Below are 26,617 nucleotides of genomic sequence, written 5' to 3'. Positions count from 1 at the left end.
GACTCGCCCTTCTGAGGAAAGCAGGGGACAGGGAGGTGTCCCCTTGGGACTCTTGGCCTTGCACACGATTCGTCCCCAAGGTGACCTCCACTTAGAACATCGCCCAGCAGCCTGAGGTTCAGGAAGTGGGTACCAGTGGGCCAAAGGTGGCAGAACTCTTTCCCTAGAAACCACATCTGCTGGTAAAAAATAAAAGGGTATCTGTGAGTTCAGAGGAAATGACACAGAAATATAAATACGAATGAGCTGACGATGCCAACTTTCCCAGGACAACCCCTACCCCACCCCCCTGCACTTCAGTGTATATTTTAGATCTTTGCATTTTTCTCTTTGTAACTTGGCAGGGATTACAGAGGAGTGTTTAATTAATTGCCTGCTATAATTGAGGTAGCTCCTAGCCCATACAGAGACATTATGGAAAGCAGGATGAATGACCCCTGCAACTGGACATAGCTCTGTACCCAGGTGATGGCTTGACAAGCTGAGGGAGGGCTGGGATTCAGCCTCCACTCCCCACCCAGGCCGGGCCCTACACCCAGCGTGCAGGGCTGTGCCCGGCTGCCCCTGTCGTTCCCTGTCTGCAGAGTGGGACGCAAAGAGAGACAAGAAGGGCTCGTGTCCGCTGGACCCCTGAGAGGGAAAGACAAAGTGTGTTCTGGAGTCTGAGACCAGCAGCTTCTACTTTTCTATGATAACCACCTTGGAGCTCCTCTTACCTAGCCTATCCAGCCACCCCAGGAGGAAGGACCTCGTTTTTAATCTCCACTGGACACAAACTTGGGATCCAGAGAGGGGACTTGTCTAGTACTTGTGCAGCCAGTAAGTGGTTGATCTGGAATTCAGGTCCGGGTATGTAAGTACTCCAGAGTTTACATCCCTTATTTTTTTTTTTTCCTTCTTCTTCTCTTTTCCTTTTAGCAGAACTTGAGTTGAAAGTGTATCCCACGCACCCATTAAAAAAAAAAAATTAAGCGTAAAAGGTCTTAAACATAAAGGTCTTTCCCCCATTCTCAACCCCTGCCCTCTTAGTTTCTTTTGCATTCTTTGAATATTCGATTCCTGTAGAGACATAGCCACGTCAGCATGTAGGTCATTTGGTAGAAGGGCATTGGAGATACACGGAACACTGCTCTTCACCTGCTTTTTCGAAGTTTCATCATGTGCTCGGGCAGTCTTTTGGTGGCATCGTGTTGACACGTGCATCCGCTTTTTCACAGCTGCATAGTGTTTCGTGCGTTATTTGTGTGGTGGTGCTTCTAAACAGGTCCTTGTGGATTTTCGGTCGATTTTCAAGTCATTTACATCTTTCGCTGTCGCAAATGGTGCTGTGTGTAAAGATCATGATGGAAATGTTCATGCAAACACAGGAGACTTTTCTGTAGAAGTAACGATGGAATTCCCGGGCTAAGGGGATTTCAACAGATATTGCCAGGTCACTTCCAAAAAGGTCACCGTGATTCACCCCTGATCTTAGAAAGGGTCTGTTCCCCACCTCCTCCAGCTCTGGCAGGCCTCTGGAGCTTTGCTATTAAGATCAGTGAAGAACAAGCCTTTCCTCTGTGCCATTACATTATGTATTGTAAGCTGCTCATTCATGTCCTTTGCTCATTTCTCTGTTTGATTTGTTGACTTGTTTCCTTATTGACTTGCATGAGCAGATTATAGGCTAAAGGGAGTTCTTTGGTCGGATACGCATCTGTTAGGGGGGTACTTTTCCTAGCTTGTCATTTGTCTTTTAACTGTTCATTCTCCCTCTCTCTCCCCATTCTTCCTTCCCTTCTGCTCCTTAAATCTTGATGTTGTTGAATTTCCCTTTTCTTTTATAGCTTCTGAATTTTTAACTTAAAATCTGTAACTCGGTGTCTTCAATATAAAAATATTTCAAAATAGAAAGGAAAACAGAATTCCATATGACAGCCAGATTTGCAGATGTTAATGTTTTTGCATATTATGTCTGATGTTTTAAAAGAAATAAAGTATTTAGAAGAACACAACGGAGCCCTGACTCTATAATCCATACCAGTCTATTTGATCTCTTGGTGAATGTAATAGTCACCAAGGATTGGGCGATTCCTCCATTTTTTTTTTTAACTTTTAATTTTATATTGGAGCATAGCCAATTAACAATGGTGTGACAAGAGCCAAGAGACTCAGCCATATATATACCTGTATCCACTCTCCCCCAAACTCCCCTCCCATCCAGGCTGCCACATAACATTGAGCAGAGTTCCCAGTGTGCTGTACTGAGGTCCTTGTTGGTTATCCATTTTAAATGTAGCAGTGTGTACATGTCAATCTTCATGGTTTTTTTTTTAATTCTTATAGCTCACATACCCTCTGTATAGTCTCGTTTTATGTGTTTTTAAAGTTAATGAGATCATATACCTTGGAAGGAATGATGCTAAAGCTGAAACTCCAGTACTTTGGCCACCTCATGCAAAGAGTTGACTCATTGGAAAAGACTCTGATGCTGGGAGGGATTGGGGGCAGGAGGAGAAGGGGACGACAGAGGATGAGATGGCTGGATGGCATCACTGACTCGATGGACGTGAGACTCAGTGAACTCCGGGAGTTGGTGATGGACAGGGAGGCCTGGCGTGCTGCGATTCATGGGGTTGCAAAGAGTTGGACACGACTGAGCGACTGATCTGATCTGATCTGATCTGATACTTGTATCTTTTGACCGTACAAAAGCTTAAGCATCAGGTTTATCCTAATAGATCCATATGAGGAATTTTTTTCAATTTAAGTCACTGTATAGTATTGAATTGTGTGATGATGCGGAGTTTGTTCAGCTGCCCCTCAGTTTGTGGGTATGTAAGGCATTTCTGTTCCTTTGCTGTTGCCACAGTGCTGCAATAAACATCCCTGGTGTGTATACACATACAAAGGTGAGTTACTGTGGACTATACAGGGAAGTGGAATTACCAGATTGGAGAGTATGCACACCTTCAGCCTTACTATTAATAGACATGATGAATTACAATTCTAAGCCTTGTGTCAGTGAACTCCTGCCAGCAATGTGCAAGAAGTCATGTTTGGTTTTAATCTGCTTTCCCTGGTCACTTTGTGAGGTTGGACATCTTTTCACGTTTATGAGGTGTGTGGGTTTAAGCTGTGAATTGCCTTTTCCTGTCCTTTGCTTTATTCTCTTTGGTTTCTTGGTCTTTTTCTGATTGATTGGAAGGATTACTGCTATATCCAGGTATTTGTTGATGATGTGCCGTCTCTGACTTGTCCAGGGCTGAAACTCTTTACCACTGCACCACCGCTTCTGCCTGTGGCTGGGCAGTTTTGTGAGGATATATTCTGCAAATGGGGTACTGCTCAGGAGAGGGGTCTGATCAGGGGTCTGGGCACCTTCTCTAGGAGGTGATATACCCAAAAAGGGAGAGTGGCTTCTCCAATGAAGCCTCATCCCTCTTCTCCATCCCATGTTCTCCCCATCTCAGCAGCGCACCCTGAGCCTGGCTAGGACATGGGATCCACATTTAGTTCATGCAGAGTCTGGGTGGCAGTACCCTTTCCCTGGGCAGCTGTGTGTCCATGCAGTGTGTGCAGTGACCCCAGCAGCTGGGAGGAGAGGTGAGTGCAGTTATGGGTGTGGTTGCAGAGGGCGCTGTGGTCTCTTCTCCATGCTGGGCTGGGGCAGACCTTGAGTAGAGAGGGACTGCCACGTGCTGGGGGACAGGGGGCGGGTGGGGAGTGGCCCAGACCAGGAGTCACCTTCAGCTTCCCGGGCCCAAGTGCTTCCTCTGGACCCAGCCGGTATGGAGGCTGCAGGCTCTTAATCCTGGGCAATGTTTTGAGTCTCCCACGCCTCTGAGAACATATTCTTACTGCTCTCGTTTCACAGGTGGGAAGTGAGGCCCAGGACGTGTTGAACCTTGTTGAGGGACACCCAGACCCGTGACCACCTGGGTTGAACCCCAAGTCTGTGTCCAGACCCCTTTCCTCTACTTCCAGGAGGCCAAGGGTACTTGGAGGTCTGGGGCTTGCTGGCTGGGGTGTTAGCCCAGGCTGGCCCTCTTGAGCAAGTAAGCTGAAGGGAGATTTCCTGGTCACAGGGTGTCTCCAGGCTTGGAGCCCTCCTGGCACCCCACAGGGTGTGCTGGCATCAGCTTACAGTGTGGTCCAGGCACCTTGGAGCTGGTAGTGATTGAAGTGAGTCAAAGGTAACAATAGCCAGTTCTGCAGAAACAACACCTTCTTGGTATAAAGGTGTGTTTGTTAGCATAGCATCATCCACTTGGCAAAAAAGCATGGCCCTGGCTGGCTCTGCAAGGTCCGGAACTGAGCCTCTAACAACCCCCAGCGCCTAATTTGCCCCGGTCATTGCAAAGGAAGGGTCTGGAATGTTTTAACTTGACGAAACTTTCCGTTCATACTTGTTCTGCTAATTTGCTCATTCATTTAGACATCTGTTCATTTCAATATTCGTTACTTACCCACCACGCATCAGGTGTTACATTTGGTGCTGGAGATACTGTGGGCCCAAAGAAGTCGCTGCTTTCCTGGGTCGGTCGCCAGATCTCCTGAGTACGGGAGACGGTGTGGTGTACCTTACAAGAGGAGATAAAACAGGGCAGCGGTGCGGAACAGACTGGGAGTGATGGGGAAGCCCGGGACCCTGCGCCGGGAGGAAGCTTGAATACCAGGACCCTCGAGGGCTGGCTGGGAGAGCAGCCTGGGCTCGGGTCCCACCAATGATACCACCTCCCTCACCGTTTATATTGTAATCAACCCCGACAAGGCCCCAGATGTGAAACTGTTGACTCTGACCTCGCCTCCACCTCTATCCTCAGATGGGACTGGGGTGCAGATGGGGGCTTGTGAGCTAAGATTCTTATCTTTGGGGAGGAGAGGGTGTGTTTAGGAGGTCTGGTGAAGCCTTGGGGATTCACCCGGGACTTCCTCAGTTCAGTTGGCATCCAGTTCTGCACCATGTAAGGTTTAGCCCTTAATGCTGTGCTTTCTGTCAGAAAACAGACTAAAAAACAGTGTTTTTTCAGTGATGTTCTGATCTACCCACATGCCACAGAGTTGTGGCCTTTGGATTCCACTTAGCACACGAGGCAGGAGTACTGTCTTTCTGGGTGTTTCCTGGGTCCTTGGAGGATCAAGTAGTAATCTGCCTGCAAAGCCAGAGACCCAAGTTCAGTCCCTGGGTGGAGAAGATCCCCCGGAGAAGGGAATGGCAACTCGCTGAAGTATTCTTGCCTGGGAAATCCCATGGTCAGAGGAGCCTGGTGGGCTACAGCTCATGGGGTCACAAAGAGTCAGACACGACTGAGCGACTAACACTTTTCTCTGTGTGCTTTAGCTAACTTCTCTTGTTTACCACCACAACCAAACTGGTAGGGACTCTCTACCTCCATTTTGCAGATTGGGAGACTGAGGCTTAGGGATTCTTAGGGGGTTTCCCCAAAGTCATAGTCTGGTAAGTGAACAAGGGAGGGTTCAGTACTGGAGGCCAGTCCCCAGTCACAGCTTTTGGCCAGAGCAGGCAACAAGGTCCTGGGGAGGCAATTCTGCCTGAGCAGCTTGCCAGCCATCACAGCTGTCCTCTGGACACCTGGGAAGAGCCAGCCAGGTGGTTGATGCTATGCTTACAAACACACCTTTATACCAAGAAGGTGTTGTTTCTGCAGAACTGGCTATTGTTACCTTTGACTCACTTCAAACACTACCAGCTCCGAGGTGCCTGGACCACACTGTGAGCTGATGCCAGCACACCCTGTGGGGTGCCAGGAGGGCTCCAAGCCTGGAGACACCCTGTGACCAGGAAACCTCCCTTCATCTTACTTGCTCAAGAAGGCCATGCAGGGAGGGGCTGAGAGCCAGTCCCGGGTGGCATGCCAGGGTCAGGAGGAGGTTAGGTGCGGGCAGAGTGGAGGCTGGGCTGCTGGGCCAGGTGGTACTGACACCTTGAACTGCGCTGCGGAGGGTACGTAGACAGAGGAGAGGAGGGTCTTTGTGACTCTGATGCACTTGAGACCTGAGGATGGTGCTCACTGTAACCAAGAATCATTATAAAGGAGCCCTTGGCCTCCCAGCTGTGGTGTAGCCCTCCAGAAGCGGATTCACCTTCATACACGCTTCTGGTGCTTCTAGTGGGGTCTGGGAGACTGGTCCAGTGCTGTCCAATAGAAATGCAATGGGAACCACTAAAGCAAGTCACATAGGTAATTTTAAATTAAAAAAAAAAAAGTTAATTTAGCCACATGTTAAAAAGTAAAAATAAGGTGAAGTTAATTTTACTGTTTTAACCCAGTATAGACAAAAGACTTTCAGTGTGAGGTCAATGTAAATAATTTTTAAAAAAAAATATGATTGGTTTCTAAAATGACGGCTCTCAGAAGGTCAGGCCAAGGCTTTTGCCCCTGGGCCGCCCACGAGGGGAAGTGTGGGCTGCTGGTTGGCCACATCAGTGTAAATGAAGCTTCTCTGGTGGCTCAGCAAGTAAAGAATCTGCCTACAATGAAGGCGATCCAGGGACCATCCCTGGGTTGGGAAGATCGCTTGGAGGAGGAAATGACAACCCACTACAGTATTCTTGTCTGGGAAATTCCATGAACAGCGGAACCTGGTGGGCTTTAGTCCATGGGGGTCTCGAAGAGTTGGACACGACGGAGCAACTAACACTTTCATACTTTCACACACTTTCAATGGGAGTAATTTTTAAGGCGATTGTTTACTGTTTTTGGTAGTGAGTCTTTGAAATCCAGTGTATGTTCCCTGGCCAACAGCGCTCCTCTGCCTGGTCTGGCCACTTGAGACTGTGGTCACCTCTCCCCGGATGGGACGCCACGGGGCTGGTGCCATCCACCGTCTTCAGAAGGGGTATCTGGAAGCCAGAGGGAGGGAGGGGACTGGCCATACTGGTGGCTTCAAGCCCCAATCCTGTAGGGCCTTTAGCTTAGACTCCTGGGAGCCGGATTCATCAACCCCTGGGTGGGAGGCATGGGGGAGGAACAGGGCAGATCCCCGGCCACACCGGTTTCACTTTGTTTATGCTCATGAACCTGTATTATTGATTATCCACCCAATCATAACATGCAGCTTTTTTACTGAGCGAATGGAGTTCAGAGCTCCTGCCCTACCCGGGCCGACTCCAGAAACATGATTTTCATGTGGCGTCTTGTGGTGTCTGTGGTGTCTTGTGACTGGCAGCTGATAAAGTAGACAATATCAGTGTTTCTTTACAGGAGGTTGCAGGCTGGGGCTGTTTGAGATGCCGGTTGTGGAGGCCGGGGTACCCTGTGGACCCCACGGGTGGGGATCAGAGAGGCTTCCTGCCCTGCATGGGGAATCCTCTCCTTTCCTCCAAGCTTGGATGTCTGGAGAGGTGCCATGTCTGCCCACTGGTGGGCCTTGAGGCAGTTGGTCAATTACTCTGCCCTTTGCTGCCTCACAAGAGCCGGAGGCCAAGACCAGCTCACTCCCCACTGGTCCTGCGAGATCATGCTGTGATGTTTAGGACGGAGAGAAGGCACAGTGCAGCCTGTGTCTAGCTAGCGGTCAGGCCAGAGGGGCTGGAGTGGGTATCTGATCTATTACCACTGCCTCTTCCCCTCTCTCTTGGCCTGCTCTGTGACAGTGAAGTTCCCGACGATTAGATCCATTGATAAATTCAACACATTTGTATCTAGAGCCTGCTGAGTGCCAGTCACTGTTACAGACATGGTTGATCCAGCCTCAAACAAAACAACAGAAGTTCTTTGCAGGCGAGGAGTACAGGTGCGCTAAGTTGCTTCTGTCGTCTCTGACTATGCAACCCAGTGGGCAGTAGCCCGCCAGGCTCCTCTGTCCATGGGATTCTCCAGGCAAGAATATTGGAGTGGGTTGCCATTTCCTCCTCCAGGGGATCTTCCTGACCTAGGGATCAAACCCATGCCTCTTATGTCTCCTGCATTGGTAGGTGGGTTCTTTACCACGGGCGCCACCCAGGCTAGGCAGTCGAGGAGAGGGATCTAAAATGTCAGGTGTCGGGGGGATTTTTGACGGGAGGTGGGGAAGATGAGTGGAAAGCTGATGGGGAGGTATCAAGCCTATGTCTGGGGGAAAACATTCCAGGCTGAAGGAATAGCCAGCGCAAAGGTCCAGAGCAGGGGGTAGGCCCAACCCAATCAAGAACAGTGAATCCTGTGTGAGTGAGGCAGAGTAAGTGAGGAAAACAGGGAAGGAGGGCAGAGAGGTGCTGGCCAGGAGATCGCATGCATCCTCACAGATCAGAGCAAGGGCTGGGCCTATCTCTCTGGGTAGATGGGAGCCATAGAGGTGATTTTGAGCTGAGGAGTGGTGATTCAGATGACTGGGCATTCTAGAGAACTGCAGTTAGTGGACCACACCTAGGAGTGGTTGAATATAACAGAGCAAAACTCCAACGACTTCTGTCCTCACCTTGCGTTACCTCCCAATTGTATTAGTTACATTCAAGTCATCGTCCACACTAGGCCCTTGTTAAGAAATAAAATACGCCTTGCAGGTTTGCGTCTGTTGGAAAATATGCGATTTGACATTCTTTATCTTTAATCACAATCTGTCCCAGATAAATAATAGTTTGGGGATGTCTGTAACTTAAATACTCATTGGGCCACCTTTGGAAAAGAAATGCAAAGAAACAGCTGTACCTGGAAGCTAGATGCAGATTTCTGGCGGAATAGAAAATATTATTATAACACGGGCATAATAAAATTAGGAAATTAAATTTAAAACGTCACCATCCAGCTCACACCGCCCCCTGGAATCATAGCAGGGGACTCTTAAGCTGAGGAACCGCTGTGGGTTTAGGTGGCACCTTCAAGATTCAAACACCTCAGCGGGCTGGAGACCTGACCAGAGATTCCCGAGGTGAGGTGTTTGCAAGTAAGATGTAGCACAGACCTGCTCTAAGGTTCCACGGAGTAGCCACACCAGTTCATGGTCCAGGAGACCTGGCTTACCAGCCAAGGACTGTTGATTCCCTGCCAGTGAAGTGGCCTGACCGTGAGAAACTGATCGCAGGCTTTGCCAGCATTTGTGGAAGTCTGGTGTCCAGATGTAGGGTGATGGTAATCCCATGAACACAGCTGCGGGCATTGAGGATAAGCTAGAGGGCTTCCAGGGGAGCTGGGGGATGGGGGGCGGGCTGGAGACTGTGTCACTAGGAAGCCTGCCTGAGAAGGAGTGAGGGAGGCTCCTCTGAGCTCTCATAAGCCTTGGAAGTAGTTTGATGTAATGGAGGGCAGCTTCCTCGAGTTGCTCCAAAGGGCTGCAGGTGGGCTTTCCAAGGATCTTGGCATCTTCACCAGCTGGTTTAGGGGTGGTAGAAGGCAGGGGTTAGGAGTGTGGCCTCTGGAGCTCAGCTCCTCACTAGCTCGGCGACCCTGGGCAAGTTGCTGACCCTTTCTGCACCTCATTTCCCTATCTCCACAGTGGAGATAATAATAGTGTTTAACTCACAGGGTTGAGATCATGCTTTAAAAAGAGTCTTGCAGTGTAGCTTTCATATTCAGTAATGTCTGGAGACATTGTGGGCATCGGAACTGGAGAGTGGGAGTCCTGGCACCTAGTGGGTAGAGGTCAAAGGTGCTGGTAACCAGCCTGTAGTGCCCAGGACAGTCCCCATGGCGACGACTCACTTGGTCCCTAAAGCAATGGCAGTGAGGTTGGGACCTGCCCCCTGCTGTTGTACACAGTGAGTGCAGAATACGTTTCAGGATCAGTAAGAGATGTTAGGGGTTTCCCAGGTGGCTCAGTGGTAAAGAATCCGCCTGCCGATGCAGGAGACATAAGAGATGCAGGTTCCAACCCTGGGTTGGGAAGATCCCCTGGAGGAGGAAATGGCAATCCACTCCAGTATTCTTGCCTGGAAAATCCCATGGACAGAGAATCCTGGTGGGTTACAGTCCATGGGGTAGCCAAAGAGCTGGACACGACTTAATGACTAAACAACAACAAAAACAAGGGATGTAATACATTTTTAAATCTCATCTTATCACTTGTGTGTCAGATGTTTATATTGGATTGGCTAAAAAGTTCTTTTGGGTTTTTCTGGAAGATGTTATGAAAAACCCAAACAAACTTTTTGGCCATCTTGATAAAATATCTGCTAGGTTCTAGGCACTGTAATAGAGTCTGAAGATATAAAGCTGGCCTGGACCTCAGAGGTCATAGTCTCATGGGCAAGATACGAAAACACTTAACAGTGTAATATAAAATTATATTATGTGATAAAGCATCTTCTTTAGGCTACATGCTGTCATAGACTGTTGATATAAACAAGCTTATAATTGGAGAGGTCAGAGGATAGTGGGCAAGCCATGAAAATAGTAATTATATAATACAAAATTTTACTATCTGATAGGTGCTAAAATCAAGACATAAATGATATTGTGTGGAAAGAAAAACATTGCCGAGAATTGTCAGAAAACACTTCATAGAGGAGGGGCTGTTTGAGCCAATGGTGCAGGAGTGGGATTGTTGAGGCCAACAGTGGGGGCCTGGGGTCTTCGTATAGGAGGGAAGCCTGTGCAGAGAGGTGGGGATTCTGCAAGAAGATGCTCCTGCAGGCACTAGGAGGAACTAGGAGATGGACGTACCAGGCTTGTGGCCTGGGACCGAAGCACCCTTGTTGCTGTTTAGTCGCTGTGTCCGACTGTTTTTGACCCTATGGACTATAGCCCGACAGGCTGCTTTGTCCATGGGATTTCCCAGGCAAGAATACTGGAGTGGGCTGCCATTTCCTTCTCCAGGGGATCTTCCTAACCCAGAGATCAAACCCTCATCTCCTACACTGGCAGGCAGATTCCTTACTGCTGAGCCACCAGGGAAGCCCAGTGAAGCACCCTGGTTGCCTCTACAAAGAGCTTTGGTTTTTCACTGAGGGAATGGGGAACAATGAAAGCAGGAGGGTGGTTTGGTCCACTTTGTTTCTTAGAAAGATACTGTGTAGGTAGTTCTGAAGAAGTGGCTCGACTGAAGAAAGACTTGAGGTGAAGGGACCAGTTAGGAAGTGGAGAAATTGAGATGAGATCTAGAATCAGTCTATGGTTCAGGAAAAGGAGAGGAAAGCCGCTTTCAGAAGAATTGGGTTGGCCAAAAATTCCTTCGGGTTCTTTGGTACCAGCTTATGGGAAAACCCGAACGACCTTTTTGGCCAACTCAGTACTTCCGAGGCTCTAGACTATGTGACCTTTATGCTGCAGAGAGCTGTATCAGGCTTTGCACCCCAGTGCCTCCACAATATTTAGTGGGAGTTCAGCAAGCATTGCTGGAATGAGGAACCAGGGGTAGAATTGATGGCATTTAGCAGGGGTGGTGTGAAGGGAAGGGGGACATTGGATGGATGAGCTGATGAGAATGTGGGGTTGGGAGGGTACGGACAGACGGGGGTCCAGTTTTGGACATGTTAAGTGTGAGAACTTTAAGATCATTAAGGGAGGATGAGCTGGAGAAGGAAATGGCAACCGACTCCGGTATTCTTGCCTGGAAAATCCCACGGACAGAGGAGCCTGGCGGGCTACAGTCCAAGGGGTCACAAAGAATCAGACACGACTGAAGCGACTCAGCATACACACAGGGAGGATGTGCAGTAGAAAACTGGAAATATTAGGATGGGTTCCAGGAGAGAAATTACAGAGCTGAAAAAAGAGCTTGAATCATCAAGGTTTGAGTAGTAGTTAAGCCTCTGAAGATGAACGAACCTGGCCTGGGAAAACAAAACAGAGAAAGAGCAGGGGTTCAGGGGCAGCTCCCTGGAGAATGCCAGCGCTTAAAGGAAGTGCAGCCAGCGTGGCGGAAACCTAGAGAGTCTTGAGCTAGAAGCCAGGGAGGCCTCGGCTGATAGTAGTAGGGGCCTCGGGATGGGAGATGAGTGAAAATAGACCTTTTTCAGGTTGACAGTTAGGAGGCCTCGGAGGGCTGCGGCAGGAGTGAACTCAGCATAAAAACAAGGTAGGGATGGGGTAGTGGACCGGTAGAGGGCTGAGGGGCACGTGAGCATGTGGCACAGGTGAAGGAGTTTGACGATTGGAGCTCGAGACGGAGATGCAGGGGTAACTGGAGGAGGAGACAGAGGCAGAGGGTTTTTTAAAAATAAATTTTATTTTATTTTGCTGTGATGGGGATGTTTTCATTGCTGCACGGGCTTTTTTCTCTGGTTGCGGAGAGCCGGGGCTACTCGAGTTGTGCTGTGTGGGCTTCTCATTACAGGGGTTTCTCTTGCTGTGGAGCACGGGCTTTGGGACATGCAGGCTTCAGTAGCTGTGGCACGTGGGCTCAGTACTTGCGGCTCTTGGGCCCTAGGTCACAGGCTCAGTAGCTGTGGTGCATGGGCTTAGTAGCTCCGTGGCATATGGGATCTTCCCGGATCAGGGATCCAACCCGCGTCTCCTGCATTGGCAGGTGGATTCTTTACCACTGAGGCACCACGGAAGCCCAGAGAGGGTTTTGTTTTTGTTTTAGGTACAGGGAGTGTTGAGTCTAAGTCAAAGGGAGTGGAGGAGGGGGAGAGATGGAAGCAGCAAGGTAGGGGGATCAGTCACTGGTTGGGAGCAATGCTGGAAGGGTGGGTGGAGACCGGTGTCCACGTGGTGGAGGGGGCAGGAGGGAGCAGAACTGGCAGGTGAGTGTGGAGGTGGCAGATGGGCAGCCTCGGATTTCCGCCCAGAACTGAGGGACACGGACATAGATCGTGTGACTTGCTCAGGGTTTCTGAACCAGTAAGATCGCAGTCTGTGCTTCTGCCCCACTGGTTTTCCCATCCCCCTTCTCAGGAACAGTAAGCCACAGCCCTTTGATGGGCCCAGGGGCTTGGAGGGGCCCTGCATCAGGCCGTGTCCACGGGTGACACCCAGTCCTGTTCCTCTTGGTATAGCGGGTGCCTGCGGAGTGCTTGCGGAGCGTGTGAGGCTGCCAGGCTCCCAGGGTTGTGGGAGGCCTCAGTTCTTCCCCCTCGTCCCCCAGGTCTGCCCTTCGGCGAGTCCCAGGCGGGGCTCAGCATCTCTGCAGGCAGAGACACCGTGGTTCTCAGCAGAACACTGGGAGGGCACACGGTGTTCCTGCCTTTGGGTCGGCTTTACCTGACTGAGCTGGATCTCCCGGGCAGCTGGTGGCAGGCAGAGGTTGCCACACCTTGGATGTGAGTGGATCAGATTCCTGTTCCCCTGCTCAGGTACCCTTCTGTGACTTTCCTCATGGCCTTTTGTCCCCAGGAGCTGTCAGGGATGGGGGACAGCTGCTGGGAGAAGGCTCCGAGTGGTCTTGAAGGAGCAGCCAGCCCAAGAAACCTGTCTTCCTAGAATCCTAGAGGGGCTGAGCCTTCTCGTGGCTTGGCCAGCCAGGGGAAGGCATGGGCAGATGGCATCCCTGGTTGGTTTCTTGGAGCAAACCCCAGGACTAGCCAGTCTACCTAGCATAAGTTTAGGAAGAAAGTGTAGAACTGTACTGGGCAGGAGGTTCAAAAAAGAGTAATCGTCCTGTTCCTGGAGACCCATCGTCTCTGACCAGCAAAGATCTGCTCCATCGAGGACGGCTGAGACCTTTGACTTTTGGTGACCGCGGAACACACTCTCTATAGTGCTCTCCATCTTGGCTGCATGTTCAAATCACAAGAAAGGCAAGGCTTTTTGTTTGTTTGGTTTTTGCTGGCCAGTGCCTGGGCCCCATCCCTCAACCAATTAAATAAGACTCTTGGAAAGTGGGGCCCAGATATCAGTAAATGCTTTAGCTTCTCAGGTAACTGCCCTGTGTATCCAGTGCTGTGACCTCTCGATAAAGGGAGCCAGAGTGCGATGTGCTGATTTGTGATCAGAAAAGAAGAGTGAGGGCTCAGGGTGGGAGAAGGTGCGGTTCACAGTGTAAAGAAATGGGCGAGCCTGAAGGATCTGGTTTCGAGCTTTGCAGCTCAAAGCGTGGTCCCAGTCTAGCAGCAAGCACCACTTGGGACCTGGTTAGAATGTGGATTGACAAGACCCACTGAGTCAGAATGCACGTATTGAAGATTGAGAAGCCTGCTTCCACCATTATCTGGACCAGTGGTTCTAAACCATTGACAGGGTTAGAATCACCCCGGGTGCTTGAACAAATTCCAGTGCTGGGCCAGACCAGTTCTATTAAGAATTAACAGAATTCTCAGGTAGGGAACCCCAGATACTGCAATTCTCCTCTTCAACCAAGTTCAAGGACATCCATCTTGACAAGTGCTTCTCAAACTTGACTGTGCGTGTGAATCATCAGGAGATCTTTTGCAAATGCAGGCTCTGATTTGTGCATCTGGGTGGGACCTGAGGCTGTGTGTGTTAGTCACGTAGTCGTGTACGACTCTTTGTGACCCCATGGACTGCAGCCCACCAGGCTCCTCTGTCCATAGGATTCTCCAGGCAAGAATACTGGGGTGGGTTGCCATTTCCTTCTCCAAGGGATCTTCCTGACCCAGGGATGGAACCTGGGTCTCCTGCAGGCAGATTCTTTGCCATCTGAGCTATAGGGAAGTCCGACCTGAGATTATACATTTCTAATAAGGCCCCTGGTGAAGTTCAGGCTGGGGTCTGATAAATATTGATATAGTGGAATCACAAGCATTTGTTAGACCAACTTCCCAGTTTTACAGCTGAAGAAACTGAGGGTCAGAAAGTGAACAGTGACTCCCCCAAGATAACCCAACATGTTATTTATTCAATACTTGCTGAGCACGGGCTGTGCTGGATGCTGAGGCTTGAGCTGGGGATAAGACAGACCCGATTCTTCCCCTCCCGGGGCTTATTTGCAGTGGGGGAGACAGACAGAGAGCAAGTAATTAAACGAATTTCAGTTAGGGAGAAGCGTGTGAAAGGGATGATGTGGTCGGGAATGACTTGGCAGTTGCTTTGGGTGGATCGGAAGGCGGGCCACCCTTGGAATAGCAGTAGGTCTTGACTTCCACTGAGGTCTGCTGATTACAACTCTAAAGCTTTTCCTTCCTGGACACAGCCATCCTCCAACCGCCCTGGGACTCAGAGATGGGCCCTCCTGACTCTACTGATAACATCTGACTCTGGTCCACACCCTCCTCCTCTTCCCCATCCTCTTTCCCTTCCCCTCGACATTCTCATTGCATGTTTGTGGACTCAGGGTGGAGCCTGGGGAGTGCCCCCCTCGCCCACCCAGAGCAGAGCATCAACTCCTTAATAGAATAGCATTCAGGATAATCGATTTATGGTTTCTAACAAGAACCAGATCTCGTCCTGATGCTGGCCCCCACCATTGAGAAATCATCTGAGATTTTTCGTTTATCTCCAAGACAGCACAATCACGAGGGCTTCTCTTCCTTTCCTGATCTGTCAGAAGAATCAGTCGGGCTGCTTGTGGAAATGACTGTCACAGGTCCCACCCCAGCTGGCCGAAGCAGTCTCAGGAAAAGGCACTGGAATCTTTGTTTTTAGTACGTGGCTCTCATGATTCTTATGAACCAGATCACTGGGGGAAGTGAAAATGGCATGGAGAGAAGAAGCTGGTGCCCTGTGTCCCATATCTCTTTGTGTGGCTCTTTGAGCTGCAGAAATGAATTCCCGGTGACTCAGAAGCATGGCCCTTGGCTGGGTGTGTGATCAGAAGGATGTCTTTGTGTGCATGTTGCAACACACCCTGCTCCGTCCTCACCTTGCCGGCCTCTGCCGTTTCCTGAAAGGGTCTCCTGTCTCCTGTGTGACCGAACAGACCCTTCCCACTGCCCGTGTGTGTGTGTGCTCAGTCACTTCAGTCGTGTCCCACTCTTTGCGACCCCATGGACTGTAGCCCTCCAGGCTCCTCTGTCCATGGGGATTCTGTAGGCAGGAATTCTGGAGTGGGTTGCCATGCCCTCCTCCAGGGTATCTTCCCTACCCAGGGATTGAACCTGCGTCTCCTATGTCTCCTGCATTGCAGGCAGATTGTTTTTACCACTGAGCTACAGAGGAAGCCCCTCCTGCTCTCCATGCTCGCATTAAAACAGTCGCCTCCACTGCCTTCCCCAGTGCACCTGGGCAGTGAAGGCTTGGACGCTGTGTGCACTCAGCCAGAGTCTACAAGGGCTGCAGGAGGCCTCCTGGACCATCTGGTGGCCCCCACCCTCACCAGGGTGTGGCCCCAGTGGACCTATTCCGGTGGAGTGGCAGGAGCTTGGTGATGGAAGGGTGGTTGGTGGCCAGCACCAAGGGAATGCCTTGAATGTGCAGAAGAGATAAACTTCACTTCACTTGTGCAAATGTGAATCCCACCCTTGTACCTTTGAGCTTAACTTTCACATAGAAAATGGGTGGATGTACATCTGTTTCCTAGAGCTGAACCTTCTGAGGTCAAACCAAGGGAGAGGACAGTGAGGGGAGCCGCGCCTGGGAAGCTGGGGTGGGCCGGTCTGGCCTGGGATGGAATCTGTGAGCGGTGGGATGTGGTTTCCCTTTCTGGGGCATAGGATCCCTCTGGACCCCTGAGGTCGCCTTTGAGGGGTTAGGGGGACATCCAGAGTGAGGAGGGCTGCTCCCTGGATGGCAGGCTGTGGGTGTGCCCTGGTCCGGTGCCGAGGCCAGAGCGTTCATGACGCTGACCGCACACTTGTGACTCCTGCCTCCTAGGTGGCCCGAGGCAGCCGGGATGACAACTCTCCCCAGGAACCCTGGCACCTGAGAAACATGATCAGCAAGTCCCGTGAGTGTTCGCCATGAGCTCCCCACCCTCAGGGATGGGCTCCCCGGAGGCAGTCTTCAGCATCTTCCCTCGACCCTTCCGGGGGTTGTGGAAGGGCAGATATGGAGCTGGGGGCACCTCTCTTCCTCTTGAAGGATGGCAGACATGCTCAGGTCCAAGCCCCGAGCCAGAGAACTATGGCCCAGCAGGGGCCTGCTCTGAGCTGGGGTTGCGGGAGCCCCAGGCAGGGCATGTGTGGCAGGTGGCCTGGGGCTGTGCCTGCCTGTTCCTGCCTCCAGCTCTTGTGTGCATTCACCCCGCAGGCTGGAAGCTCCTGGCCATGTTGGCTCTGTTCCTGGCTGTCATGGTGTGGTACTCTATCTCTCGAGAGGACAAGTACATTGAACTGTGAGTCCATCTTTCATGTTCTTCTGTGGGTTTTTCGTTTTGTTTTTTTTAGGAAGGGGGCTCAGGGATGGAGTGTCATGGAGTGGGGACCTAGTGGTAGGGAGGAGGGTTCAGAGAGCCAGGGGGTGGCCTCTCCCTTACCCTATTAGCTCAGAATCTTTCTGTGAGCGTGGTTGGGAGGGTTTGGGGAGGTAAGGTCTGGGATGGGTCCCCAGGTCTCTTACCCAAGGGGTTTAGGAGAAGGAAGAGCTGGGTTCGCAGTGATTTGGCTTCAGGGTGGGACTTGGGCTGAGATGATTCCACCTTGTGAGTCACTCCCCAGGGCCTTGGAGCCTTCATGCCCTGGGAGGAGGTGGGGGCTGCCTGGAACACAGGCCCAGGCCTGGGAGGTCTGACTGGAGCTCCTATCTCCTCTTCTTTTCTGTCTCCAGCTTTTATTTTCCCGTCCCAGGGAAGAAGGAGCCATGCCTCCAGGGTGAGGCGGAGAAGATGGTCTCCAAGCTCTTTGGCAAGTACGTGAGTGAGGGTGGGGGTGGGCTGAGTACAGCTAGGAGGAGGAAACCATGCTGGAGGACATGGGTCAGGTGAAGCCAGTGAGGGCGGGGGAGGCCTTGGAGGTGTATACATGATGTTAGTCTGTGGTCTGACCCTGTTTCTGGCATCAAGATTAATCACTTTCTCATCCCCTCCCTGCCTTCACCTCTGCACAGCTACTCCCGGGAACAGCCTTTCTTCCTGCAGCTTAAAGATTATTTCTGGGTCAAGACCCCATCTCTCTATGAGCTGCCCTATGGGACCAAGGGGAGTGGTAAGTGCCTGCCTTGGGGAGCGGGGTGGGTGGGAATGGTGGCCTCACCTTGGCCACACTACTTCTCAGTCTTTGCTACCCACGATCCCAGCACCCAAGTTCTCAGCCAGGCTCAGACATTGGGGTCAGGGGAGGAAGGGCTGGCAGCCTTTGGAGAGGTTGCTGTTGTGATCAGCCCTGTCAAATCTGGTCCTTTTGCAGAAGATCTGCTCCTCCGGGTGCTAGCCATCACCAGCTACTCCATCCCAGAGAGCATCCAGAGGTAAGGAGACACGCCTTTCTGCCTCAGTGAGAAACAGTCATGGTCCAGCACCTCCCAGTGAGCCTGCCTGTCTCCAGGGAGGTGGGGACACCGGTCCCTATGGCAACTGAGCCTGGGTATCATGTTGCTAGGGTGGGCAGAGGTTGCTGAGGGTATTGCCGTGGTAACAGGCCAGCCTTAGGGGCAGTCAGGGACTCTGAAATGGGATTGCTTCACAGTCCTTCCCAGGCATCTTCCCTCCTCTCCTCCTTTCTCTCCTATGCTCTGCTCAGCTTCCTCTTCCTTGAAAGCCCAGGGCTGCAGAGTCAGCATGACCAGGAGCAGAACTCTTTGGAGATGCCTGGTCCATGTAGGGGGCTTCCCAGGTGGTGCTAGTGGTAAAGAACCTGCCTGCCGATGCAGGAGACTTAAAAGACACGGATTCCATCCCTGGGTCAGGAAGATCCCCTGGAGGAGGGCATGGCCGCCCACTCCAGTGTTCTTGCCTGGAGAATCCCATGGACAGAGGAGCCTGGCGGGCTACAGTCCATGGGCTTGCACAGAGTTGGACACAACTGAAGCGACTTGGCGTCTGCATTGTCCATGGGAAGCAGGGGCTGAGGGGGCCTGGGGCAGACGGGGGCAGGAGAGCAAGGTGAAGCCGCAGCAGGGGCTCCTTCCGGGTCTCATCACCCTGTTCCCATGGCAGCCTGAAGTGCCGCCGCTGCGTGGTGGTGGGGAACGGGCATCGGCTGCGCAACAGCTCGCTGGGGGAGGCCATCAACAAGTACGACGTGGTCATCAGGTCTGTATGGCTGCCCTTCCCTCTTCTGTCTGGGAACAGACCAGCGGAGCTCAGGGTGACGGGCATCCTCCTCCCCGCCTCCCAGGTTAAACAGCGCCCCTGTGGCTGGCTATGAGCAGGACGTGGGCTCCAAGACCACCATGCGTCTCTTCTACCCTGAATCCGCCCACTTCAACCCCAAAGTGGAGGACAACCCTGACACACTCCTCGTCCTGGTGGCTTTCAAGGCCATGGACTTCCACTGGATCGAGAGCATCCTGAGTGATAAGAAGCGAGTACGTGGGGAGACTGGGAGCGGAGCGGTCTCGGCCTGCGGTGGGGGAACGCTGCCCGGACTCGGGCCCTCCGGCTCTGTCACGTGTGCCCGAGATCCTCAGGAGCCAGTGAGGGCGAGGCGTGAGCTCAGTGTTCTGCCACAGCATGCAGGCAACGGCAGCCCAGGGCGCCCCAGTGAGAAGCCTGGGAGCAGAGGGACCAGTCTGTAGGCATCTCCAGGTGCGGGCAGGTTAGAAAAGTCGAGATCTCTGTCCTTCTAGGTGGACACACCCCAGAAAGTCCACTCTCTCTCTTTGCCATCGGTTGAATGTTGAACTGTCCAACTGACCGTTTTCTGCCAGATGTTGACCTAGCCTCTTCTACCTGTGTGGATGTCACTGGGAGTGAGCAAGGCTTAGACCCCATGCTCTCCACACCATGTCACCTGGCCTCCCACGGGGACTGCCCCACTCCCCTCTCGCCCTGCTCCTCCCCTCTGGTTCCAACTCCCACCCCTCACCCCGCACTCGTGAGGATTCCATGCCATCCCCACATGGACCCCTTTCCCTGGAGGAGCCCAGCGGCCGGACTCGAGAAGCAGGTTTCAACCCACTCCCCTCTCGCCTTCCGTCCCCACCCGCCTAGGTGCGAAAGGGCTTCTGGAAACAGCCTCCTCTCATCTGGGATGTCAACCCCAAACAGATTCGAATTCTCAATCCCTTCTACATGGAGATCGCAGCCGACAAACTGCTGAGCCTGCCGATACACCAGCCACACAAGATTAAGCAGGTGATGAGGGGTTGCGGACGGATGGGTAGGCCAGAGGGCTGGGGTCCTGGGTGGGAAGCAGGTGGGACTTCCAGAGGCTTGGGGAGGTCCGGAGGACCCCAGACGAAGGGAGAATACCAGTGGAGAGGGCGGCATGCGTCTGAATAACACAGGCCCCAGGCACACACCTGTCTGTAATGAGGCTGCTGCACTGATGTTTACAGCAAGGCAGAGTTTGTACTCTTTCTTTGTTTTTCTTTAAAAGAACAAATGGCAAGTTTTTAATTTTTTTTAACTGTATACTTTTATTTATTTTTGGCTGTGCTGGGTCTTTGTTGCTGCGTGGGCTTTTCTCATTGTGGTGAGCAGGGGGCTACTGTCCAGTCATGGTGCCTAGGCTTCTCATCTGGTGGCTCCTCTTTTTGCAGAGCACAGGCTCTAGGGTGTTTGGGCTTCAGTAGTTGAGGCACGTGGGCTCAGTAGTCGCAATTCCCAGGCTCTAGAGGACAGGCTTGGTGACCGTGGCACACGGGCTTAGTTGTGGCGAGGCATGTGGGATCTTCCCGGACCGGGAATTAAACTTGTGTCTCCTGCATTGGCAGGTGGATTCTTCATCACTGAGCCACCAGGGTAGCCCAAGAGTGCGGATTCTTGAGATGCCCAGAGGCGTCGCCAAAGTGGGGCATCAGGGAAGGGTGTTTTTACGGCTTGGGGGCTAGAGTTAGAGGATGGTTTTGGCAGGCACTGATCAGAATCTGTACACTGGGGATTTACTGGGACAGGCAGTAGTTTTTTTTTTTTTTTTTTTTTTGACTATGTGGCTTGTGGGATTTTAGTTCCCAACCAAGCATGAACCTATACCCCCAGCAGTGAAACTGTAGAGGCCTAACCACTGGTCAGCCAGGGAATTCCGGACAGTCAGTAGTCTTATTTTTGGAGCCCAGCCCAAATGAACATGGAGCCCAGCCCAGATCCTTCCATTACTATTTGATCACTTTATCTGTGATCTGATCTTGGAACATTTTGGTCTAAGGGAGTTAGAATTGCAGATGGGCCTGTGTACCGTGGTTTGCTAGGTGTGGCAGTCTGGGGAGGCAGGGTGCATCCGCAAGTTATGGTTTTGGTTTTGGCTCTCTAGTGGTCTCTGGCTGACGGGCTTCGTCATACTGGGTAGCATCTCAAGCAGGTACTTCCTCATGTCTTTGAGCCCTCGGGTTGTGTGGGGTAGGAGACAGAGGTAACTATCAGAGAAAGGACTCAAGGTGCTGCCTGCTGTATGGCCTTGGGCTAGTCAACCACTTAGAGGCTTTTTCTTATCTGAGTGGTGGGGAAATTATCAGTACTGACCTTTCCAATAGCCATTCTGGGATTTAAAAACATAATTATGTAATGTGCTTATCATCAAGATTGGAACACTGTGAATGCTCAATAAATATTAGCCAAATTTTGTATAAATGATTTTATTCTTTTTTTTTTTTTGCTGTGCCACACGGCTTGCGAGATCTGTTTCCTGAGCAGGGATTGAATCCATGGCATCAGTGGTAAAGAACCCATCTGCCAGTGTAGGAGATATAAAAGATATGGGTTTGATCCCTGGGTTGGGAAGATCCCCTGGAGGAGGAAAAGGCAACTCACTCTGGTTATTCTTGCCTGGACAATCCCATGGACAGAGGAGCCTTGTGGGCTACATACAGTCCATGGGGTAGTGAAGAGTTGGACACGACTGAATCGACGTAGCACGCATGCATGGCAGTGAAAGCTGGACTCCTAACCACTAGGCCATCGGCCACCAGAGAACTCCCTATGATTTTATTTTTTACTGAATATCTATTATGATTCAACTTCCTGTGTTGAATGCCTGCTTTCGTGACTGCTTAGCACCAGGCCCCAATTTTGAATACACGGGGAATAAGACATGCTCTTTGCACTAAGGAAACTCAGCCTAGCAGAATAAACACACAGGTTGCAACCTGGAGTGGTAAGATGCTCTGGCAGAGAGTTGTTCCAAGTGCTGTGGGGTCTTGGAGGAGGCGTAGACCTCTGCTTGGGGCTGTCCGGAGAGGTACCATCAGAAAAGGTGAGACCAGAGTTGGGCCTTAAGGGGTCATGGGGCCCAGGGAGCAGACACTTGGGGAAAGGTATTTCATTAGGCAAGACCAAGCAGCGCCCCTGGCACTGAGTTCTAGTGCTCGTGGAGGTGGATGGGGGACAGCAAGGAGGAATTTTATGCCCCTGATGGCAGAGGGTGAAGGCTAGAGGGAGATGAGGACCAGAACCTGGCTTCTAGCAGAAGGAAGAAGAAATGGATGGACCCGACATCCGTGTTGGTTTCCTGTCACTGCCTAACAGATGACCACAGTTTAGCGGCTTAAAACAACACCCATGTATTGACTCATAGTTCTGGAGGTCAGACGTCCAATACAGCATGGCTGGATTCTCTGGTTAGAATATACAAGGCTGAAATCAAGTTGGCAGTCTGACTGCATTCTTGTCTAGAGGCTCAGAGGGGGCAATCCACTTCCAAGTTTATTTCTATTGTTGGAAGAATTTGGTTCCTTGTGGTTGCAGGACCGAAGTCCCCATTTCCTGGCTGGCTTTCAGCCTGGGGTGACACCCTCCGCCTGTTAAGAGCTGCCCACATACCTTGCTGTCCGGCCCCCTCTATCTTTAGGCCAGCAATGCGTGATAAATCCTTCTTGTGTTTCACATGTCCGACTTCCTCCACTGCTGACCTCTAGACCAGGATGTAAAAGCTCATGAGAGGAGGTCAAGCCCACCAGGATTGTCTATCTTCCGGTCCTCTGTGCCATATGAAGCAATCTAACTCAGAGTAATATATCTCATCATTTTCGTAGGTTACACACACTCTCAAGGGCAAGGGTCATTGGTGGTCATCTTAGAATTCTCCTGCTATAGCATTGATTTTCGGAGAAGGCAATGGCAACCCATTCCAGTGTTCTTGCCTGGAGAATCCCAGGGACGGGGGAGCCTGGTGGGGGTCGCACAGAGTCGGACACGACTGAAGCGACTTAGCAGCAGCAGCATTGATTTTAAGGTGAAATTGAGGGCTGTATGATAGTTCCAGGTTTCCAGCACGACTGGGTGGATGGTAATATGTTTAACAATGACAGGAATACAGGGGGAGAGGAGAGTTTGACTAGTTTAAAAAGCCCATGTCCAGGCAGAGCTGCTAGAAGGTGATGAATGTGTGGTTTGGCAGAGGTCTGAACGGGTTGAGATAACACAATGGAGGTAAAAGCAACAGAGTTGAAAGGGAAGGCTGGGGCAGGAAGTGACAGATAGGAGAGCTCAGAAAGGGGCCCTGGGGAATACCCGGCCTCGCGGGGTCTGACAAGTTTCAGGGAGTGGCTTGTCAATGGGAGTGGGCACTGAGGTGGGCTGGAAGGCAGGTCGTCCCAGCCAAGAAAGAGGATGTGTGAGGTTAGGCTATCAGGTGGCACATCCCCGTGGATGAATTAGGGGCAGATGGAGAAACTGAGATCTTCATAGCAGCCCCTACGGTGGGGGGTGGGGGGGTACTGCCGACCCCACTTTATGGAAGGCAGAGCCCACCCTCATGAAGGGCACACAGCCCAGGAGTGTGAGCGCCCCGGGGCTTCCGGGAGAGGTAAGGTTCTCCAGAAAGGAGAGCAGAACCTAGAACTCCTGGAGAGACTTGTTTAACAGTTCTAAGCCTCAGTTTCCCAGCTGTATACAATGGGGCTAGTAAAAGTATCGATCTCAAAGTGTTTTTGTGAGGACTGGATGAGAGGTGGTGCAGTGGTAAAGAATCCATCTGCCAAAGCAGGAAATGTGGGTTTGATCTCTGGGTTGGGAAGATCCCCTGGAGGAGGAAATGGCAACCCGCTCCAGTCGTCTTGCCTGGAGAATCCCATGAACAGAGGAGCCTGGTGGGCTGCAGTCCATGGGGTCACAAAGAGTCAGGTGCAACTGAGCAAGCACACACAGATGAGATGACATGGGGGTAAGATAACATGCTGTCTGGCACATAGCAAGTGGTGTGAAAGTCACAGATTCTATTATTATTGTTGTCACTACCATCATTCTGTAATCATCCCCAAAGGTCTTAATACATCCCTCCCCAGAGGTATTAAGCTGTATTATGCCATATGGTAGGGCTGCTCTGGTAGCTCGGCTGGTAAAGAAACCACCTGCAATGCAGGAGGCCCTGGTTCGATTCCTGGGTCGGGAAGAGCCCCTGGAGAAGGGCTAGGCTACCCACTCCAGTGTTCTTGGGCTTTCCCGGTGGCTTAGACGGTAAAGAATCTGCCTGCAATGTGGGCACCTGGGTTTGATCCCTGGGTTGAAAAGATCCCCTGGCAGAGGGCATGGCAACCCACTCCAGTATTCTTGCCTAGAGAATCCCTATGGACAGAGGAGCCTAGTGGGCTACAGTCCTCGGGGTTGCAAAGAGTTGGACACAACTGAGTGACTAAGCACAGCTTTAGCATGCCATATGCTAGTCGTGAGCCACATGTGGCTATTTTTTGTCTTTTTTTTTTTTTTGGCTGTGTCCCGTGGCTTGTGGGATCTTAGTTCCTCGACCAGGAATCAAACCCAAGCTCTTGGCAGTGAAAGCTCAGTCAGAGTCCTAACCACTGGACCACCAGGGAATTCCCCACAGGAGGCTATTTAAAATTTAATTAGAATTGAATCAAATAAAAAGTTCAGTTCCTTAGCTGCATGAACCCCACGTGGCTCGTCGCTGCCATATAGGACAGCACAGATGATGAACATTTCCATGATCCTAGAAGGTTCTGTTGCAGAGCGGTGGCCTAGAGGTGCTGAAAGACTCTGGCTCCCTCTAATACCTTGCCCACCCCTTGCCCCTCAGAAGCCCACCACAGGGCTGCTGGCCATCACCCTGGCCCTCCACCTCTGTGACCTGGTACACATTGCTGGCTTCGGCTACCCAGACGCCCACCAGAAGAAGCAATCCATTCACTACTATGAGTATATCACACTCAAGTCCATGATGGTAAGTGGTCCCTGCTGGTGAACTGGTGGGTGGAGCCAGCTGGCCTGGGGACATGGAGTGAGTGAGGGTGGTGCTGGGGGCCCAGAGATGGCTCACCTGTGAGTCACACAGAGAGCGGCATCTGGACTCCCAGGCCAGCATCCTCCGTATTCTGTCTTCCTTACGAGAGCCAGCCTGGGGAACAGAGCTCCTGGGCGTGGGGTCACGGGAGGGCCAGAGAGCTGCTTAGAAGTTCCTCAGTTTGCTTCCTTGGCTGTCTCCACAGTGGTCAGGCCACAATGTCTCCCAGGAGGCCCTGGCCATCAAGCGGATGCTGGAGATCGGAGCGGTCAAGAACCTCACTTACTTCTGACTCGGGCAAGGGCTGTTCCCATCGGCTCACCCTGCTGAGCGGCCCCGGTCCGTGCCTCTGGGGGTGCCGGGTGCCAGCATGGCCGGCTTGGACTCACCTTCTCCTGTGTGGGGAGGGGGCCAGGTCTAAGATGAGGCCGTGCCCCTGGCTGCTCTGGTGGAGGCCAGATGGAGTCAGGGTGGAGGCCCTGGGAGGAGGGGCTGCGCCTGGGCACGGGGGCTTGCTTCTGTGGCATCCCCTCTCTGCCAGTGCCGGGAGATTATTTAAGGGGCTATTTAATTAAGGGGTAGGAATGTGCTGTGGGCTGGCCCCATGGCATCCAGAAGAGGGGGCATATGACAGTGTTCTGCTCACTTTTGTCACAGACAGAAGTGATGCACCCACTACGGCCTAGGCCCAGAGCGGGCCTCCCAGGAGGGTGGGGCGTCTGAAGTGGGTGGTGCCCCACCCCCCCACAGAGGGGCTGCTCCCTCCCAGCAGGCTTGGGAAGAGCACTGGCGCAGGGGCTCCATGGTGCAAGTGACCTAAAATAGGTTACAAATTATTAAACTATTTTTCCTAAAACAGAAGCAGCTGTGATACTCTTTGTCCTTTCGGATTGAAGAAGACGTGGATGGGGAGCGGGCCACAGTGGTGGGCCCCCTCGCCCGGTAGTGGGCAGGACGGCCAGGGTTATTTGGGAAGTCATTGTTTACTGAATATGATGCTTGGGTGGTGCCAAGTCATGAACTGTCACCCTGGCATAGCAGGCAAGTGACTGGTGCCCAGACGGCCCTGTCTGCTGGACACCTAGCCTGGCTCTGCATCCTGGTTTACTCTCCAGAGGCAGGAGGGGCAGCACCCTCATTCCCCTCCCTCTCCCTCACCAGCCTTATTTCCAGAATCACATGTTGGAAGGTGTGTGTTTGAGGACAAGGGTGGAGACAGACAAAGAAAGCCAAGTTTCCTTCTCAGATTAAGTGGGAATCATAAAATGGAGTTTACAGAAAGTCCTGCCAGGGGCCCAGGCAGCCAGAATTGGGATGGGCAGGGCACGGGTGTTGTCTGAGGGCTTGGCAAGGCCTGTGAGCAGTCGATGGGCCAGGCGATGGAATGATGGAATGCTTTTGTCCTCCACCCCTTCTCCCCGCGGCCCAGGTTTTTATAATCGTGATAGCCCTGCTGTCTGCCGGTCTCTGCCCGGCTTTCTTTCCCATCTTCCCAGACCCTACTAAGCTGCCAAGTGGGCTTCCTGCCACTCTCCCAGCTGTGCCTTTACATCTGGAGCCAGGAGGGAGAGCCGGACCTCCCCCAGAGGGAAGGGACTCACAGCTGTGTTCCTGGCTTTCTCGGAAAGAGTTGCAGCCTTGAGGTTTTGA

The 26,617-nt window shown here is 51.9% G+C and overlaps 1 protein-coding gene across 4 annotated transcripts in view; it reads left to right on the top strand.

Annotated features, from left to right (window-relative positions):
- ST3GAL4 (ST3 beta-galactoside alpha-2,3-sialyltransferase 4) overlaps nucleotides 1-25,826 on the top strand; it is a 47,654-nt gene extending 21,828 nt beyond the window's left edge. For 2 of the 4 annotated variants that reach the window (XM_055581205.1, XM_055581206.1), the window contains 10 exons: nucleotides 16,572-16,644; nucleotides 16,947-17,031; nucleotides 17,463-17,543; nucleotides 17,742-17,839; nucleotides 18,041-18,101; nucleotides 18,790-18,885; nucleotides 18,971-19,160; nucleotides 19,786-19,929; nucleotides 24,764-24,907; nucleotides 25,173-25,826. In XM_055581205.1, the coding sequence (XP_055437180.1) occupies nucleotides 16,572-16,644; nucleotides 16,947-17,031; nucleotides 17,463-17,543; nucleotides 17,742-17,839; nucleotides 18,041-18,101; nucleotides 18,790-18,885; nucleotides 18,971-19,160; nucleotides 19,786-19,929; nucleotides 24,764-24,907; nucleotides 25,173-25,259 (1,059 nt within the window). In that variant the 3' untranslated portion in view covers nucleotides 25,260-25,826. Of the gene's footprint in view, nucleotides 1-12,948; nucleotides 13,157-16,571; nucleotides 16,645-16,946; nucleotides 17,032-17,462; nucleotides 17,544-17,741; nucleotides 17,840-18,040; nucleotides 18,102-18,789; nucleotides 18,886-18,970; nucleotides 19,161-19,785; nucleotides 19,930-24,763; nucleotides 24,908-25,172 lie in introns of those variants that run through there. The other 2 variants (XM_055581208.1, XM_055581207.1) reach the window with 2 other exon arrangements.
- The last annotated feature ends 791 nt before the right edge of the window (nucleotides 25,827-26,617 follow it).

This window comes from Bubalus kerabau, chromosome 5 (assembly GCF_029407905.1).
Source record: "Bubalus kerabau isolate K-KA32 ecotype Philippines breed swamp buffalo chromosome 5, PCC_UOA_SB_1v2, whole genome shotgun sequence".
Classification (NCBI taxonomy): domain Eukaryota; kingdom Metazoa; phylum Chordata; class Mammalia; order Artiodactyla; family Bovidae; genus Bubalus; species Bubalus kerabau.
The sequence above is the reverse complement of the archived record's forward strand: the minus strand, read 5'-3'. Positions and strand labels throughout refer to the sequence as shown.